General features: G+C 42.9%; 1 protein-coding gene across 7 annotated transcripts in view; it reads left to right on the top strand.

Moving 5' to 3' along the window:
* Positions 1–19,312, top strand: part of TSNARE1 (t-SNARE domain containing 1) — a 490,264-nt gene that overhangs the window by 164,842 nt on the left and 306,110 nt on the right. For all 7 annotated transcript variants that reach the window (XM_086741344.1, XM_086741345.1, XM_086741338.1 and 4 more), the window contains 2 exons: positions 3,656–3,733; positions 11,447–11,516. In XM_086741344.1, the coding sequence (XP_086597470.1) occupies positions 3,656–3,733; positions 11,447–11,516 (148 nt within the window). The remainder of the gene's footprint in view (positions 1–3,655; positions 3,734–11,446; positions 11,517–19,312) is intronic.

Below are 19,312 nucleotides of genomic sequence, written 5' to 3'. Positions count from 1 at the left end.
ATCTAAATCTACCTCCCTCTATTTTAAAACCATTGCCCCTTGTCATATCACAACAGGCCCTACCGAACAGCCTCTCCCCATCTTTCCTATAAGCCCCCTTGAGGGACTGGAAGACCAATATAAGGTCTCCCCGGAGCCTTCTCTTCTCCAGGCTGAACAGCCCCAACTCTCTCAGCCTGTCCTCATAGGAGAGGTGCTCCAGCCCTCTGATCATCTTCGTGGCCTCCTCTGGACCTTCTCCAACTGGTCCATGTCCTTCTTATGTTGGGGGCTCCAGAACTGGACACAGTACTCCAGGTGGGGTCTCACCAGAGCAGAGTAGAGGGGCAGAATCCCCTCCCTTGACCTGCTGGCCACGCTCCTTTTGATGCAGCCCAGGATGTGGCTGGCCTTCTGGGCTACAAGGGCGCATTGCCGTCACAGATGTCTAATTTTTTAGTAGACACAAATGTACTTCACATTCACTTTCTTTCAGTTTTGGTGTGTCTTCACTTAGCTTGGCACTACAGATGCATTTCTGCTTTGCTTTCTGCTGATGTTTTTAAATTGTTTTGCTTGTCTGCTTGAACTGCTGAATCCTCCATGAATAGTTACAACAATTCTGCTTGATGTGTGGAAGCTTGAAATTGGAGCAGTTAAAACAACCTCCTTGTTACTATTTTCTTTTCCTTTCTAAAACAACAACGAAAATAATATCAAAGCTGGCAGCATGCTATAACATGAAATAAAAGTGCAGGGGCAGGAAACTGCAAGCCAGATTCAATGCAGTTTGCTCAGATAAGCCATTCATCATGCATTGCATTTTCAAAGTAATTGTTTGGAAATTCTGGCCAAAGTTTGCATCTGCCTTGTTTTTTTTTTAATTTGATTTTCACTTGTTTGAGGTGTGGGGTGGTCTCTGTTAGGTATTTATGGATGGAGATATCCAGGGACTTCGAGGCAGAGTTCATCATCTCTCAGTCACAGCCCTCTTGCATTTGGCTAAAGTAAATATCATGCTGAGGCTTAAAGTTAAGTATTTCCATATCTTCGGAGTATGATCCTCATACATTGTCCTGTTGCTTTTTGCCTATTTTCCATGAGGAAAATACAGTACGAGGTCAGCAAATTCATCTCCCCATGGCTGTCCAGGGGAGGCTGGATAAACCCCACCCTCCCAAATTAACACCTGAATTTCTAAGTACTTTTTAACTTTACAGACCAACTCTGGACACGCAATATTGTTCAGTGTTTCTTTCCCATGGTGTTGCAGGGACTCCAAAATACAGGCACACACAATCCATGCAATGAAGTTAGTGGTTCTCCCTCCTTTTGCGACATTTGAGATATTTCATCTTTGCTTTTGGAGTGGTTTTGGCATTTTAGATGACTCCCCATCTTGCTGGATGCTGTGAATCTGGAGGAGTGTCTCCGTGTGGGAACACATTAAAGCCTGCAGTCCATATTGTCTGGGGGGTTTAAGGCAATACTGTTCCTCACTGGGTGCTTATAACTGAGGACTTGAAGGAATTTCCAGCCTTGGTTTGATTGCATTGTGTTTCATCTGAGGCTTCATTCAGCCAAGTACGTAAGGGCATGCGGACTCAGCATCACTGGGCCAGACTGAAAACCTGTTGAGGCAAATTCAGTTTTTCAGAAAAAGTGTGGACCAGTCCTCTCAGCCTGTGCAATTAGAAATTTAGCCAAGTTAAAGCTGTGTCCTGGCCACCCATCCTCGCATATTATTAACCCAGAGCATGTCAGCACACCTAAAATCCAAGAAAAACCTCCCAAAACTGGGGTCAGCTCAGTCTGTAAAGATTAAAAAAGTCTAAAATTCTTATCCTGTGCTGCTCTTCTGTCAGTGATTTAATGAAAGTTGTGTCTTGTTAGTAACAAGTGAAATTCCTGGGGGATGGGTAAGCCCAAGCTTATTTCTTATGTTATATAGCCTCATGTATAAAGCAAATAAGTGTCTGGGACAGTTGATTTAGGAGGAATTGCAAGAAGAGAAGAGTGGGAAAATCTCTAGCAATGAGCTCCTGTGCATTTGGATTAAACACCGTTTAATGCCCCGGATTTGTGTCAACCTGACAGACTGATCCGGGACTTTATTTACAGCTGGTACAGGGCTGAATCGTCTCACGCGAGCGCTGCTGCCGGTGAGATGTGTGAGAAGTGGTGGAAAATCCCCTGATTGCACTGTTTGGATATGAAGCTTGTCCTCGAGCACCTGGGATGCGTCCTCAGGACCAGCCTGATCAGTGTATCAGGCAGATTTCTCATTTTTTTCAATATTCATGTTTTTCGCCTTGCTCTGTCCATGACTTTCTTCTCTTCCAAATGCAGATTGGGAGCGTGCTGTTTTAACAGCATGGGGAAATCTGCTTAGAGGATGCAGATTATGTTGTGGTTACAGTCTGCAGACTTGAAAAGATGAATTGTAGCTCCTGTTTGAGTTTCTGTAGTGCTTCTGCTCAGAGGAACATCTTATTAATAGCAATGACTGTTTGAATGGGCTATAGTGTGTTGGGTGGACAAATTCTGTGGTGCTTTTGGACTTGGCTAAACTTTCAGGTGGAGCAGCTTCTGGGAAACCTGCAAAAGCTGATGCAGGTGGGAGGCAGAATAGGGCTAAACTGTGGGAAAATCTACTGTAAAGCTGCTGCCAAAACACTTTTGCCAAAGACGTAGGTATAAATGAGTGTTTCTCTGGTGGCTATTACCAATCAAAAACCAAACGCCTTTTTAAAGCTTATTTAAGTGATGTATCCTTTCTGTGTAATATAGCTCAGTCCAACCTCATGTCGCTCCTTCTCTAGAGACAATAAAGCTGTGGAGGAGCTCGGAATAGTTTCAGAGAGTTTAAAGTTGGGAAATGAAGCTAACAAAAAAAAAACAAAAAAAAAAACACTAAACCCTGCAACCCTAAGCATTCCAACCCTCACTTCAGTATTCTCCTTGTAGAGGAGTACCTTGGGTACCTTGGCCAAAGTGGGATCTTAGGAATGAAGCTGAGAGAAGTCAACTGGGCAGCAGCAATAGAAATTCCTGGCATTGACTCATTGACCCTTCCAGTTGGGCTATCAGGAAGAAATAGGAAAAAGGAAGTGTTGGAGGATCCATCTGGGCTCCCATCTTCCTCCTGGGAAGTTGGAAGATGAATGTGGTGGAGGATCCATTTGGGCTCCCATCTTCCTCCTGCCCCAAAAGCTTTGAGGCCATGGAGCAGTTGCACTCTGTTCACTGCTTCCTCCCCTATTCTGAAGGCTCACGTGCCCTCCTGCTCTGGGAAGTGATGGTTAACCATGCTGTTATGCTTGTGATTTCTCATTCGTTTGCCACTCTGACATTCCCACTTGATAAATGAGCAGAAATCATTTATATTCCAATTGCTAAAAATTCCTACAAATGTGGTTTTGATCCGTGTGGGCCATATCCACTATGTTGTAGCATCTTTACTCTCCTGATGGTGCTGGAGTGGGTCTTTGCCTGTCCCTTGCAAGTTGCGCGATCAGACACTGTGTAAGGCTACATGAGACCCCCTGCTTGGGCTAAATCTCTGCAGTGAGGAGGAACCTGCATCCCCCTTCAAAGGTTCAGCTGGGAGGTGAGCCCCTTTCAGAGTGATCGGTGGTCTCTGGTGTTGATATGTCTTCTCTTTTTGTCTTCACAGCTACTCAGATTGATCCCAGCGAACTACAGGAACTTTTTCAGGAGACTTCAGCCAATGTCTTCCGAATTAACTCCAATGGTGCGTATAATGAAAGATTTCCTAGTCAATTGTGTGCTGTCCTGCTGATGACTTCCGTGCATGTACACGGTGTATGGCAGCTCCTGTTGTCAGGGAGCAAATATTAATGCAGTTTTTCTGCTGCTGCATCTCACGAGCACTAGCACATGTCCAATACACAGTTCTTTATAAGATGTAAAAATATTCTACCATATGTTCCATTAAACAGGCACAGATATATTCCAATCCTTGCTGAGACCACATCCTTTTCTATTTTTAATTGTGTCATCTGTTACAATGGGGAGTTAGAGCGCAGAAAGGTGGAACAAGCCAGACTCATTTTCTAATGTGTTGCAGTGCTACCGCGTTCAGAGCCTGTCATATGAGCTTGCAAAACATCTATCTCCCTTACAAAAACAGCAAGACCAAAACTCTTCTATTATTCTTCAGTCTGTAGGTTGAGTGGGGATGCTGTTCCTGCTCATGTCTCCACGGACCCTGGAGATGCAAAGGGCTCCCCTCCTTTGGAGACATGCTGTGGCTTATTTTCTTGGGTTGGGCTGGAAGGATATGTTTTGTAGATATAAACGCACATTCCTGAATGGTAGTTAATGTCATGGTATCTCAGTTCTGAAATACACTAATGCCAGGCAAGCATCTAAAATTACCAGGTGTTCATGTTACAGGGAACCTTGAAATTGCTTCTGAATCACCTGGCTAGCTTCACTCTCTGATCTGTTCTGTGTCTACAGGAATCAGGTGACAGAGAGAAAGGATCTTAGTGCCTCCTTATTTCTGTAATTATTCCCCAGTGTGTCCCAGGGGTAAGGCCCCAGTCTTTGTAGGAAAGAATCCTTGCAAGAAGCAGCTTCTAAAACATAGTCGTCTCTTCTTTAGAGGAATTGCGTAACCTCCATCTGCCAGAAAAATTCAAGCGCTAATTTTTCTATGACTACATGGGATTGGTAGGTTTGAGCTTACTTTCAACAATCATCACGTTGAGTTCAGGACTTCCTGCAGCATGGATATACCTCGCCCCAAGCACTGTGATTCTCATTGCTGCTCTCCACTATCCCAGAAGGTGGAGGCCTGAAACAAATGTAGGCTTTGGGTAGGCTCCGTGAAGTTGTTCAAGTGCCCAGCTTGCTGTAAAATCAGAAGGAAAGTAAATATTCACACTTTCCTTTGTGCCTTGGGATGGAATAACTTTATGCAACCAGACAGGATGGGTACTGGCTGGCTATAAAGCTATTTTGAAGAAAAGACCTGGGGGTACTGGTCAACCACAAGTTGAACATGAATTAACAGAAATCACATTCTTGTCTGTAATTACCTAGTGGGAGACTGTAGAGTAAGTGTAGTTCTCGGATATGCGTGGTAGAAGGACGAGAGGCAAAGGGCATAGAAATACAGGACTCAATATGAAGAAAAAGGTTCCGACCATCAGGGTGGTCAACCAGTGCTGCAGGAGCCCAAGAGAGGCTGTGACATCTCTATCCTTCAGAATATTCAGAGCTAGCCAAGACCCTGAACAGCTTGCTCTTAAGTGGACTTTCTCTGAGCAGAAGGTTGGACTAGGGACCTCCAGAGATGCCCCTCAAGCTGCATGATTCTATGATTCTTCAGTAGTTTGTCAGAATCTCGATTACTGCACATACAAGGTGATTCTGGATGAGTCAAAAGCAAAAAGGGAAAGGAACACTTCATTATTATTTTTGTTATTTTTCAGAGGCGTAACTGGTAGCTGCATTATACAAACAGTTGTTTGAAACACATGTTATTCATAGGCCCCTGGCAAACTGCTTGGATACCACAAGTTGACAGCTTTCCTCAGAGAGCAGAATCTGAGAAATCCAGCCATTCAAAGTCACCTTTGGGTTGCCACTGATATTTGTCCACTGGGATACTGGAGAGCAGTGGTGGAATTGATGGTGCTTGGGGTGAAGTACAACCATGTGGTGCAGAAGGTGGGGAAATTAATAGGATCACAGAATGGCTGAGATCAGAAGTGATCTCTGGAGGTCATCTTGTCCAACCCTCTTGCCCTTGCAGGGCCACCTAGAGCTGGTTGCCCAGGACCACGTCCATATGGCTTTTAAATCTCTCCAAGGATGAGGACTCCACAACCTCTCTGGGCAACCTGTGCCAGTGCTCGATCACCCTCACAGTAAAATAGTGTTTCCTGGTGTTCAGAAGGAACCTCCCATGTTTCAGTCAGTGCCCATTGCCTCTGGTCTTGACACTGGGAAACACTGAAAAGAGCCTGGCTCTGTTGTTTATGTCTTTTCTCTTCAGATATTTATAGCCATGAATAAGATCCCCCCTCAGCTTTTTCTCCTCCAGGCTGAACAGTCCCAGGTGTCTCAGACTTTCCTCCTAAGAGAGAAGCACCAGTCCCTTCATCATCTTTGTGGTGTCTCTCCAGTATATCCATGACTCTCTTGTACTGAGGAGCCCAGAACTGGACACAGTACTCCTGATGTGACCTCACCATTGTTGAGTAGAGGAGAAGGAACAGCTCCCTTGACGTGCTGGGAATGCTTTGCTATCTACAGCCCAGGATACCACTTACCTTTTTTTCTGGGACAAGGGCACATTACTGGCGCATGTTTAGTGTCCTCCAGGACACCCAGGGCCTTTTTGCTGGGCTTTTCCTTGAGAAAACTCCAATGCTGTGACCTGGACTTGTGGCCACTGTGGCAGCTTGAACCTCCCAACTGTGATCCCTGGCACTTGGCTTGCAGATGGCTGTATGACCATGTTATTAATGTCTGTATTAGCATTAACCTTGGTTGCTCCTGCGCTAATAATTTTACTTGGACAATGGTAGTGATGAATGGTAGTAGCATTTCTGCTACCAAACCAAGGGCTCACTGTGAAGTTTTGCAACCTGCTTCTGAGTCTGTGTGTGCTATCAATACCCAAACTAGCCAGGTTAGGGCTAACTTGGTATGTCTCTGGGCTGTCATCACAACTCCTGCTGTAGTGTTTATCCTGAGAAACCCTTTTTTGAAACGCCACGATCCAATTCCTATTTCTATTCTTTGTTAGAATTGCGTTAATCCATTCAGTTAGGCTTTGAGCAATTTCTGGTGGTCTTTGTTTCTCCTCTTGAGATAGTATAGAGTGAGTGATTAAGTGCTTTCACTTGTCTGTATTGAGTGCTCTGTGAAGCAGGCAATGACAGAGCCTGCACTTAAAACTATTTTGCAAAATTAGAGAGGGTACAGAAAAGAGCTACGACAACTGTTTGAAGTCTGCAAATCAGACTTTACAATGCATACTATCCAAACTTCTGTTTGAGACATCTAAGAAGACTTGATCATGGTATGTAAGTACCTCTCTGGGAAGAAAGACATCAAATAGGCAGCACAGGGCTTATTAATCTAACATTCTCGCACGTAACGAGATCAGGAGATAGAAGTCAAAGCTAGACAAATTCAGTCGTTCTGTATGAGGATAACTTGCCATTAGAAGTACTTATTGAGGGAACGTGATGAATTTGGCATCGCTTCGAACCTTTAAATCAAGATTTGAATGTCTAGGATACTTTAGTCCAGCTGCAGCCTGCAGTCTTAATGTAGGAGTGATGGGACAAAATTTTACTGTAAGAAATCAGATTGGATAATCAGAATTGCTCTCTCTGGCCTTTAAAATCTATGAATCTATGAATTTATAATGCTTTTTGAAGTGCTTTTAGGTTGAAGAAATGCCTATAATGTGCTCTACTGTTGTTGCTCTGTTCACCACCCATATTATTTTTTTGTCTACTTCATTTTTGCCTACTTCAAGTCAGTTTCATTCAGGTTGTGTGTGGCTTCTTCGTAGCCTTCCCCCAAAAGTGAGTAAAGCTTTTCAGGAAAGGGTTCCTGAGTGTACTGGTAAGATTTGGCAGAGCTCACCCATGTTAGGTAAAGAACTTTGCAGGGTTATAAAAATGGGAAAGGATGACCGTGATCTCTTCTGCCCTGTTCAACTGTACCATATGGTCTTCTCAGGAAACCCAGCAAGCTCTGTCTCAGAGCATGTACCAAAGTCAGTACTGTTGTTTGTGTGCCATCCCACAAGCAATTGAGCAAGGAACAAGTGGCTGCATTGCTGATGCTCACCAGATGATGATTGTCCTCCTGTTGTGCTGGGCATGGTGTGTTGAACATCCTTCAGGGTTGCATAATTCCAATCACAGCTCCTCGTTTCCTTTTTTTTCGTGCCTTATCCTGGACTCTTTGGGGCTTTCCAGGTTCCTTGTTGCATTTGGGGACCAAACCATGCACCTGAAATGGAAACCCTCCTCATGTGTTGAATAAAAATCTTAGCCAGGACTGTTTATGTGTTACTGGATCACTCTTCCTGCTAGATCCTGAGCTTACAGATTTTTTGTTATCCCATCTCTTACAAAAGTATCAAGGGGTAGAGGGAATTTTTTTTCCTATTCTTTACATCTGTTTCTTTCTCTCTAATTTTTTTTTTTGTGGGTTGTCTCTGTTGAGCATATTGAAGTTTGTCTGATAGTGCTTTGACTTACATGAGTTTTATGGGTGTTTTGTTTAGTTTATTTTTCTTTCCAGGGGAAAAAAAAAAACAAAACAACCTCCACAAGAAGAAGCTGAAGTACTGGCTGAATTTGTGTTATTGATGGCTTTTTTTTTTATTATTATTTTTATGAAGGTTTTACATTTCGTACGGCTTTTAGCTGCCTCTCTGTAAATGCCTTATAAATAAGTAAAATAAATAACACTCATAAAAGGAGTTGGTTTGGTACATCATGTCTAAAGGACTGATCAGTGGAAGATATACTGGAGAAGTCAGACCTATTCTGGCCAGATGGAGAACCTGAGTGCTCTAATGTGTCTCTTCCCTCTCTAGTTCCTCTTAGTTGCTCATCAATGACTCCACACGTCAGGTTGATGCCATGTGCAGTCCCATTACCTTGATCTGAGAGGCTGAGCAAGGATTTTTCAGTATCCCCAGGCATGATAAAGTCTCCATTGCCATCTCAAGATGGTTTCTTATCCCCTATTGATTTTAAGGATTGCAATGACACAGACAACCGGTGCCAAACTCTCACTTTATATAAATCAGTGCAACTCCAACAGCAGTGATCTCTTCTGAATGTGCCTCATCCTGGAGGACTAGCATATGACTTTTTAAAAATTAGTGTACAAAGATTTGAAAAATAAACATCTGTTTTAACACTAGCTTCACAGCATCTCTGCAGCACAGCTTGACATGTTGCTCCTTTGGTAGAGTTACTGCTTTCATGGTCAGAACCGGTAAATTGAGAGGAATCTTCCACACCCAGCACAGGAACTATGCAGATTTTGGCAGAGCAATTCTTGGCCAAATCAAGTTAGATCTATTCCAAAATAGCCCAGTCCCCCTGAGATCCAGGAGAGTCAAGTTTGAGTCTCAGTTCTGCTATTTCCCAGGTAACAGCCATATCAAATGCCAACCTTTGGCTGTTCCAGAGCGTGTATCTTGTCCTTTTGCGATAACTGACCTTTAGGTGTGTGTGTAATTATTACGCTCAAATTAAATTATTAGGTAAAATTTTAGGATAGGGACTTAAACTTGAGGAATTTTCTCACTTAATAGGCAACCATTTTGCTCTTCTCTTGCATTCCTGTCTCATGTTCTTTTTCACATATGTGTCTTTTCCAAAATATTTAGTAAATCTTGGATTTACCTCAATGTGAAATGGCGTACATGTGAAGTCTTGAACAGTTTTGTGCAATAGGAAAACTGCTTCCTACTCCGTTATTCTCCAAAGCAGGCAGTAGCAAAGGTCTGCACTGTTTTTGCAGACACCCAACTGCGTATCTTATCTGTCTTGCATCAAGCTCGTCTTCTTTTGTAGGAAGACTCTAGCAGAGTGGCTTTCACTTTGAGTTATCCTGATTTTGCAGCACAGGTTAGAAAGGTGCCTGGATGCTGTAGCTGCTGTTTTCCTTTCTGGAGTTGCACACATGACATTAACACCTTCTTAGAAATTCAATGTCTGCTCGAGTGCTTTCTCTGCCTTGACTTGTTCGTTCTCCAAGGACCACGCTCTACTTTGTCCTCAAGGGTTGATGAGCCCAGAAGTGTTTTCAGATGTTGATTTTTTTTTTGTCTCAGAAACAGACAGTATATAGATTGCATGGGAGATTGGTTCATTAGGATTGTGGAGGGAGGAGGAGAGGGAATTAAAATATCTGTGAGATCTGTGCAGGATCAATGCCATTCTCTTAGAGAAGCAAATGGTTCTTAGTGAAAACTCGCAATTTATCCTTTAAAACATTGTGCATCCAGCAAAGGATAATAATTATTAGCTCAGTTACAGACAATTTATTGAGCCTTTATCTTACTGAATCTCCAGACTCTGCACTGAAATCTGTTATTGAGATCTGGCAAGCAGGGTTAAAATACATGGTGGTATTCAACTTGTTTTGAATACTCATGTTGTCCAGGCACTTTAGTTAATTTTTCTGCTGTTTGGTGACAGAGAGAAAAGAGGATTTTGTCTGTCAGTGGAAAAAATATTAAAATGACTTCTTCAAAGTTACAGGCTGAGTCCAAGTCTGCAGAGTCGTTAAAATAGAGGATTTCTTAAATTTTGTGGAAATAATTGAGACATGTTTCTAATCTGTTCTTTTTTCCTTCCTTAAATATTGAAGTGTGACTGATAATGAGTTACGAGTTTTTACGACTGGAAACATCCTGAGAAAATCTCACATGTAAATATTGAAAATGTCATCTATTTAGCATCTCCCATTCTGGAAGATCTTGAAATACTTTTCATACTTGATATGCTAAGTCCAAAAGTAGTGACCCACTGTTAATTTGAGAGTGAACATGAGACTGAACATTCAAGGGTGTAAAAAAGCAACAGTACTCCTAGATTTCTGCCACTTTTTAATACACATGTACACACACAGATATATATATATATATCTTAAATCTAAAGTCACTGTATATTGCAAAACAAACCACGTTTCCAGCTTCCAGCTGCTCTTAAGGTATTCTCCTCCCCTGATGGAAACACCCAAGAAGCTGTCTAGCTCAAATGTGGGAGACAATCACAGCGAAGCATCCCATTCATAGAAAAGATTTTGAGTATTAAAGTCTTGAACAATGAGATAGAAGATATCAGAATGGACAACAGTGTTCTGCTTCTTTATCACTGTTCAGGGCGATGAATAGTTATTATGCAATTTCTTGCCTCTTCATTGAGGGCACGTTTCCAGCTGGAGGTGCTCCATGTGCAGTTCTGTGGGGCCTCAAGGTGTGGATCTGCCAAGGAAGATAAGCAGTGCTCTCCCGCTCCCATGAGTGCTGCCCGAATCTCCTGGCAGAAAACACAACTGCCTCCAGCCCTGGGATTTTCATGCAGTCGCTGTAACATGAAGAGTTAGAAAGTCAGGGGCTGGCAGAGTCAGAGATCTGTGCAAGGTCCATGGGGTGGAGGTTTTCTTGCTGTGACAAGCAGTCGTGCCCCATCGTGTCATGAACCGTGACCCATGGATTCACCATTGCTGCATCCAAGGGACCCAATTTGTCCATTTTAGGGTAACAGGCATTGCCAGATGTTGTCCTCTTTGTCTCATGAGTTACCAAACACTAGCCAAACACTGCTTCATTGTGTTGTTTTGAAAGAGAACAAATTAAAAGACGAACAAATGAATGAAAATCCAATATTTTTTTATCTGAAAAAGTGTACTGCTTCTTTATGTTTTCTTTCTCTGCTGTTGACAGTGACCTCTCTGGAAAGAAGCCTTCGATCTCTGGGGACCTCAAGTGATACTCAAGAGCTGCAGGATGGACTGTGAGTTTATTTTGAATTGCTGCAGATCTCTCTTTGTCCCAGCCTTTTCATTTTTTTTTCCTCATCTCTCCTCATCCTTTCTTCAGTCATTTTTTTTGTAGCTGGATACTTTTTCTGTCAAACTTACTTCGTTTTGTTCCTTTCTGTCGGTGATTAATGATGGTAGGACGTGTATTGATCATACAAAGCTTTTCCTTGTGCTGGTTTCAGGTGGCAGAGAATGGTAGGTAGATAACAGAAAATGACAGGCCACAGTGAAAGAGGGTTTTCTGTGGTTGTGTGTGTTATTATTTTTTGTTGGTTGGTTTTTGTTATTTTTTAAATTTATTTTTAGTGTGAAGTCAGAGTAGGATGCTTGTGTACCTTTTTCCTTCACCTCCTGCCCCCTCTCCCACTTTACCAAAGACCATGAATCCAACAGGAGGAAGAAAAGAGAGAAGGAGCAAAAAGATATTTCATAGGTGGAAAAGTGTGCGGTGGCGTTGAAATCTACATCACAGCATCATGGGGCACAACATCGAAAAAATGAAACTTCCGTTTCACTTGCAATAGATACAGTTCGTTGAACACTCTCTTCTAGATATGTGTGTACACAAACACGCAGTTAGTTTTCATTGTATGCATGCTAATCACATAATTAAAATGGCTTTTCCAAATGTAGCACAATTTGTTAAAACTGCTTCCCTTAATGCAGCTTGCATGCAAAAAATCCAGTCCTTAGGATGTGGCTCTGATGTTGTGTCTATGACTGCAGTTCCCGCTGAGATTCAGCTGTGAACAAAGGGGGGAATTTTGTTTCTCTTTCTTTATGTTGGCTTTACACACAATAATTTGCCTGTTGGACTTGACCGACCTTCTCAATGCAATTCAAACTCTCAGGCTGGTTTGCAGTCTCTCTCCTTCTCCCTCCAATCCATTGCTTCCATTAGTGCATCAGATCTGCCCTAATTCACATATCCTCTGTTTTGCAAACTTGAGGATTAAAAATAGTAATAGTAATAATAGTCAGAAGATTTGGAACTGAATTTAGGCAATTGGAGAGGATGTGAGAGTTAAAACTCAGCCTGTGGAGATCGATGAAACCAGGAAAGATGTTTACATGTACAAAATTTTTTGTAGCCTAAACCACCCCAGTAACTGCTGGAGATTCTTAACCCAGGATAGTCTTGCTATCATGCAGAGCAGCTATTGCCCTGCACTCCTAACCCTCTTCTTTTTCTTTTATTTAAGAATCAATTCCTTGACTCTTCAGAGTGCTTCAAAAACATGGCTAGATAATTTTCTTCTTTCCTGAGCAGTTACAAAAATAGATGCATAATGCACTAATTGCAATATTTATTTTTGGTCTCGGAATTATCATTAATTGTCCAGATAGCTAAATGCAGCTTATTTTTATTTTAACCATGCTTCCCTGCCCCTGTTGTCAGCCCTAGAGTTCCTCCAGCTGTCTCCTTCCGCCCTCCTGGTTCCTCTCCTCTCCCCGTGCTCCAGGTCTATCCTGGTTTCTTCCATTTGACTCATTGCATCTTCAGACAGAGCAGTTGCAGGGTGCCAAGCAGAGAAGGACCAACAGCTTCCTTCTCCTCAATCCTCTCATTCTTTCCTTCTGTCTTACAACTGGTGCGTTCTTTGGGTTGCCCCGATTGCATCGCCAGATGCAGGCAAGCAGCCTTGAACGCTCTGCCGGCACCTCCGCCTGTCTCTCATGAGAGCTGCACCAGCAAAAAGCAGTGTGCCATGAATCACGAGAGCTGGCAGCGCTGCATATGTTTTTATGTTCAGGAGCAAGCAGAGGGTCAACTCTTCAGGTGAGACCTTTGGGGCAGGGTTTTCTGCTTCCCCAGCTGCAAATCATGGCTTAATCTTCCTCCTTTGCCGCTTGACCCCTTTCCTTCAAAAGCTGATGCATGTTTCTCCTTGAACATCCTCTAACTTGGAAGATGGTTGGGGAGCAATGAGTGAACATTTGGTAGGTTTATATCCTTGGCTATTAGAAAAACGATAGTATTTCTGGGTATATACATAGCAGAATTGCCACGTTTTCTACTTTCTTACTAACTAGATAACTATCACTCTGCCTGAAATGAGACTGTTAGGCAGGCGAGCAGAGGCTGTGTATTTAAGAATAGGGATTCATGGTGAGTAGTGGTCCTGCCACATCAGATGTTTAGCTACCACCGTCTGTATAGTGCAAAAGTATTTGCTTACCTAGCTGCAGGGTCTTGCTAAAACAGAGGAAACCAAAGTTGTCTGACTCCTTTTCAAATTCGTGCAGACTTTCTGCCTCTTATGCACAGGACTTGTAAGGGGATCAGATGAGGGCAGGCTTATTACTGTCAAACTGGGCTATTCCCTTTTCTGAAATGGTTTCTCTCCCTTTGATAGCTGAGTCATTCAGAATCAGGACTGTATCTGTGGCGAGTGAATTCAGGAGAGTTCATCCCAAATGGAGTGCCAGCTCTAGTCAGAGAGACAGACTTGGTTGTGGATGTGCGAGTAGCGTATATATGAGCGCAAACTGTACATAATCTCGGTCTAGGATCTTCCCAGACCCAGCACAAATAGAACAATAGAATCATAGAATCATAGAATGGTTTGGGTTGGAAGGCACCTTTAAAGGTCATCTAGTCCAACCCCCCTGCAAGGAGCAGGGACATCTCCAACCACATCAGGTTACTCAGAGCCTCATCCAACCTGGCCTTGAACGTTTCCAGGGATGGGGCATCCACCACCTCTCTGGGCAACCTGTGCCAGTGTTCTATCACCCTCATTATAATTTTTTTTTCCTGATATCTAATCTAAATCTACCTCCCTCTATTTTGAAAGCAGTACCCCTCATCCTGTCACAACAGGCCCTACTGAACAGCCTTTCCCCATCTTTCCTGTAGGCCCCCTTGAGGTATTGGCAGACTGCTATAAGGTCTCCCTGGAGCCTCCTCTTCTCCAGGCTGAACAGCCCCAACTCTCTCAGCCTGTCCTCATAGCAGAGGTGCTCCAGCCCTCTCATCATCTTTGTGGCCTCCTCTGGACCCTCTCCAACTGGTTCATGTCCTTCTTATGTTGGGGGCTCCAGAACTGGACACAGTACTCCAGGTGGGGTCTCACCAGGGCAGGGTAGAGGGGCAGAATCCCCTCCCTCGACCTGCTGGCCACACTCCTCTTGATGCAGCCCAGGATGCTGTTCTGGGCCGCAAGGGTGCATTGCCGGCTCATGTTGAGCTTCTCAATACTTGTGTGCTATGTGCCTGGAACTGTAAGTCCTGGCAAGTGAAATGTAAATGCCCATGAGAAGCTCTGGATGGAATCGGCTAAATGCAACTGACCCTGAATTAATGGGGAAAGGAATGGGAGCAAAAGGAAAGAAGGTGCATGGAACTGAGGTGATGAGCTAGGGCCAGTAGGCAAAGCTAATAGTTTTCTCCAGTGATTCTTGCCTACAAAGAGCTTGCTAAGTAGTGGTGCAAGAAAAATCAACTTTTTTTTTTTTTTTTCCCTGACCTTTTGTTTAATAATCCAAACTCCCAAGGAAATTAACTGCCTCCTTTGCCAGAGCATTTGGGATGAGGGATTTCTCCAACATTAGGCACTGAAGGTAACTAGCTTTTAATTTAGGCAAATAAATTTAAATGCCCAGATAATTCACTGTCTCTAAGAGACAGAGAAAAACAGTCTCTGTTCTTGTAAGTGAGTATATCTGGTTTGTCTCCCAACACCCTCAAAAAAGAGGCTGGAGATGAAAGCACCCCTGGAGCCTGGGCACTGCTCTCTTAGAAGTATGGTACACTCCCCCGTATCAGTCTTGCCCACGTTTGTTCATCACTGACTCAACACACCAGGGGTGAAGGATGCCTTTGCCCAGCTGAACACAGAGGCTTGGGTCCAGGGGCATCCCCATTACACAGGATAAAGCTTCCCTGTGTACCACCAGATTTTTTTATCCTGAGAACAAAATTTAGTAAGAAAAAAATGTAAAGCTAGCATTTTTCTTTTTTTTGAAAAAAAAAAAAAACTTTTCATTTTTTTTGAAAAAAAAAAAGTATTGTGTTTTTTTCACAACCTGATCCAATCTTACTGTGACCTCAAGAAAAGAAAGGTGGATCATGCAGGTTGCAAGCAGCATTTGATGGCTACCTCAAAGTCATGAGATTGAGCATTTAGCGGCATGAAGGGTCCTTGATGCCTTTTCTGGAGAGGCTGGTTGACCCTAGCAGCTATCCAGGGTCTCCAAACCAGGCTTCCTGCATTGCTCACCTCAGTGAGGAGCATACCTCCTCTTTGGACATTTGGCCTCAGCTCATTGCAGGTGTAAGGTCAAGAACAATACCGCATTGAGTTGCAGTCATAGCTTACTACTCTTTTTTAAGTGTATCTGGGATGTAGCTCATGAATCTTCAATCTGCGGCATTTTGTGATCCTTTACCAGTTCCTAGCAGCAGGATTTGTCTGTTTAGGGAGGAGTTATAGAAAGGGTATTTTCAGGGCTGTTAACACTCATGAGATTTTTGAGTGTGCCCATACTGCAAAATGTTTTGATTTCTCCTGATTTGAGGAAAAGCTCAAATTTTGACTTTCACCTCCCTTCTGCCATTGACATTTTTTTTTTTAAATGTGCACATTATAGAAATACGTAGGGATTTTTTTTCTGCAGCTGAGACAGGGCTCAGCTCTACATCTGTACAGTGTGTGAAAATAAATCTCCTTTTCTGAAAGAAGTGGTATGGAAAGACTTGGTGATCTCTATCATAACGCCCTTTCATTCCCTTGGAAGAATGAGACATCTGGACACTGTAAGATTGCTACCAGAGAACCCACAAGGATACAGATACTCCTGTCTTTGAATCCTAGTTCAGATGGTCCATGGCAGAGAATTCCTGTGGCCACAGCCTGAGTGTCACATCTGAGCAATATTAGTGAATATACATAATATATAAATATGTTTATGAAGTGATCACTGTCTGCGAAACACCAATGAAGTGCATGCTTTTTGATGTATAATACTTTAATGATTTTATTGGGACTAGGAAGCAGAACTGATTATGTTGCAGGACTGTAAAGGAGTTTCAAAGTCTTTTCCGAAGAGAAAGCTCAGTTTGAGATCTGAGCTGCTTTGGGGTGAGGCAAAGGCAACGGTCCTGGAAGAGGTCAGAAGTATAGCTTTTGGATTGCTGCTCATACCTGGCTTTTGGCCAAGCAGTAACCTTACAGGGCACTTGTTTTCCCTCGGCACACAAATTGTACCAAAACACGTGCACAGTGTACCATATTCTTGGCTGGGATTAGAAGGAACTCCATCTTTCTCACCCTTTCCCAGGCAATTTGCTACATCACCAGAGAATTTGTTTTGAGAGGTGGGTAAAGTCACTTCATCAGTTTATTTTGCCATCACACAACCCTGAAATCAAGTCATACCTATGGCAAAGCACCGCCAGTGCGATATGCAGAGTGCCCTATTTGGGGGGCTCTTGGGAAGAGCAGCATCCTTGTCCAAGCTTGAAGCCTCTATGAACAGCAAGAGTCAACTAAAGAGTGGCAGTGAGCTCTTCAGTGCACTCAGGCTCAGTCTGAGGTGGTTTGCTGGATTCATAGGAGTACTTTTGAAATGTGTTGACGTTCAGGACATAATCATTAAGTCTACAATGGACTGGATACAGCCACGGTGCTTGCTTGACACAGGTTGTTCATATCACCTTCATTATGGATAAGACACTTAAAAGTAGGTGTCTACATGAGCTCAGTCTATGGTGTCTGTCAAGTTTCAGCTCATCCTGAGAAGATGATAAGACTCTTGAGTCTATTGAGGTGCCCCAGGGTGCCTGAGACACACACGTGGGGCTGGCAGTTTTGGCTCAGAACTTGCTGTTCAGTCACTTCTGAAACAAGAGCTGGCACCCTAGGACATCTCAAGTGACACTAGGTGGCCCCCTGAATCAAGTGGGAGATTTACCACTGGTAATTTACTTCCAGGCTGAATGATTAAGACAACTCAGTTTCTTCACACTTAACAGGTATTAGACTTAGCAGCAGAGCAACCCTTTGCTTTTTTTTTTTTTTATGAGTTATGGGGTCATTCATACCTTAGCTGGACTGCCATGACCTTTGGACATGCCCAGCTTCATCTGCATGTGCTCCAGGGATGCTGAATGGTTGTCCTCGTAGCTAGGAGCCTCACCGACCTACTGGGGAGGCAAATAAATCCATGTCCCTCAGCTTTTCTGACTTGCCATAAAATAATAAGAAGTCTTTTTCTCAGTTCTTTTTATCATTTATGCATATTGTTTCCTTTTTCCTTTCCTATCTTACCTTTATGTTTGATAAGTTGGAGGTAACGCTTAAAACAAAAAATATTTTTTTTACAAAAGCTTCTGTTAAAAAGGTTTTAATTCCTCTGAAATGCAGATTCATTTAGAGCAGAAAGATATTTTAAAGTCATAATCTACTGAAAGAAGATTTTTTAAAGTAAATCAGACAGAAGCTTTTAAGTGTCAGCATATTTAATTAAGGATAGGATTTAATAATATTTTATATGGTTTTGTTATACTGCTTGTATAAGCTTAAAAAATTTCCATAAATATTTTGAAATGTCGTTTTGATTCTGTTAATATGTTAAACCCTTCAAAGTAATATCTTCCCTGTTCAACTCAAAGCAGTTGGATTAACTTTATCTATCCTCCATTTATCGCTGCTGGCATCAATTTCTGACATGAAAAACCTTCTAGGTTTGGCAGTAAAAATGGGTTGCCAGATTGCAACGTTTACATTTAACTGTATAATGCACTTGCCACATTAATAACTGTATTTATGTGACAGATCTCACCCTTAAGTATCCCAGAGCTCCACATATGTGACATCCCTGTGATAAATTACAAAAGCCGGTGATGAACTGCAGAACTCTCCAGTGATGATAAATTCATTCACTTTTGACCACCTTCCCTGCTTAGAGAGGTCCTTGGAGTATCCCTGCACATGCCTGAACAGTTTCTACAAATCAATCTGTCAGGGAAGTTTTTCTTTTCAGTGTTTTCCTCCCAAATTGCACTTGCCAGAGGTCTGAAGTGTCCAGAAATATTATCCAAAACAATAAGCTCTTCCCATGTCAAGATAGCCTTTGGAAGCAGGCTGTGAATTTTAAGCCATAAAGTGATGGAGCAATGATTAGTTATTTGTGGCAAGTGATGGATGCTCCAGGAGATGCTAGCATGGGGACAAGATGGCATCTGGGGGTTAACCAGTATCCTCATGAATGTCTCTTACTGCTGCTGCTTCTTTCATATTTTTTTCATGTTTTCGTGTCTCAACTAGCAGTTTCTGATCTCTCCTTGATGTCATAGTGATTTAAGAAAACAAGACGATGGGAGCCCACTCACTCCTGGTGTCTCTGCAGGTGAAATCTGGGCTGCATCTCCCAGCCTTCTCGCGTATCCTTGTTCCCATCTCCAGTTTGCAGATTTGCCTTTCAGCTTTAGGTCCAGCTGGTTAAACGCTATTGCTGTGACACCTCTGGGGCAGAGATGGGCTGAAGAACAGGAGAAGTTGGTTACCACAGCATGAGCACAGGTCCTTGCCTACTCACTCCAAGGAACAGGGTCTGCAGTAACATCCCATGGTCTCTGTGCCATTCAGAGCACAGATCTGGGTAAACAGAGGGATGACTGTTTTCTTTTGACAGTGACTAGATGTTGTAAGGATAAGCCTTCTCCTCACCCCTTGCACTCTTTTTTGATTTGATTCCTTGGGTGAAAAGTGTGTGTTCCCAGTTTGGACACCAACTGCATCCTCAAGCAAATGCTCTGTTCACA

Source organism: Chlamydotis macqueenii, chromosome 2, assembly GCF_036417535.1.
Source record: "Chlamydotis macqueenii isolate bChlMac1 chromosome 2, bChlMac1.mat, whole genome shotgun sequence".
Lineage (NCBI taxonomy): Eukaryota > Metazoa > Chordata > Aves > Otidiformes > Otididae > Chlamydotis > Chlamydotis macqueenii.
The sequence above is the reverse complement of the archived record's forward strand: the minus strand, read 5'-3'. Positions and strand labels throughout refer to the sequence as shown.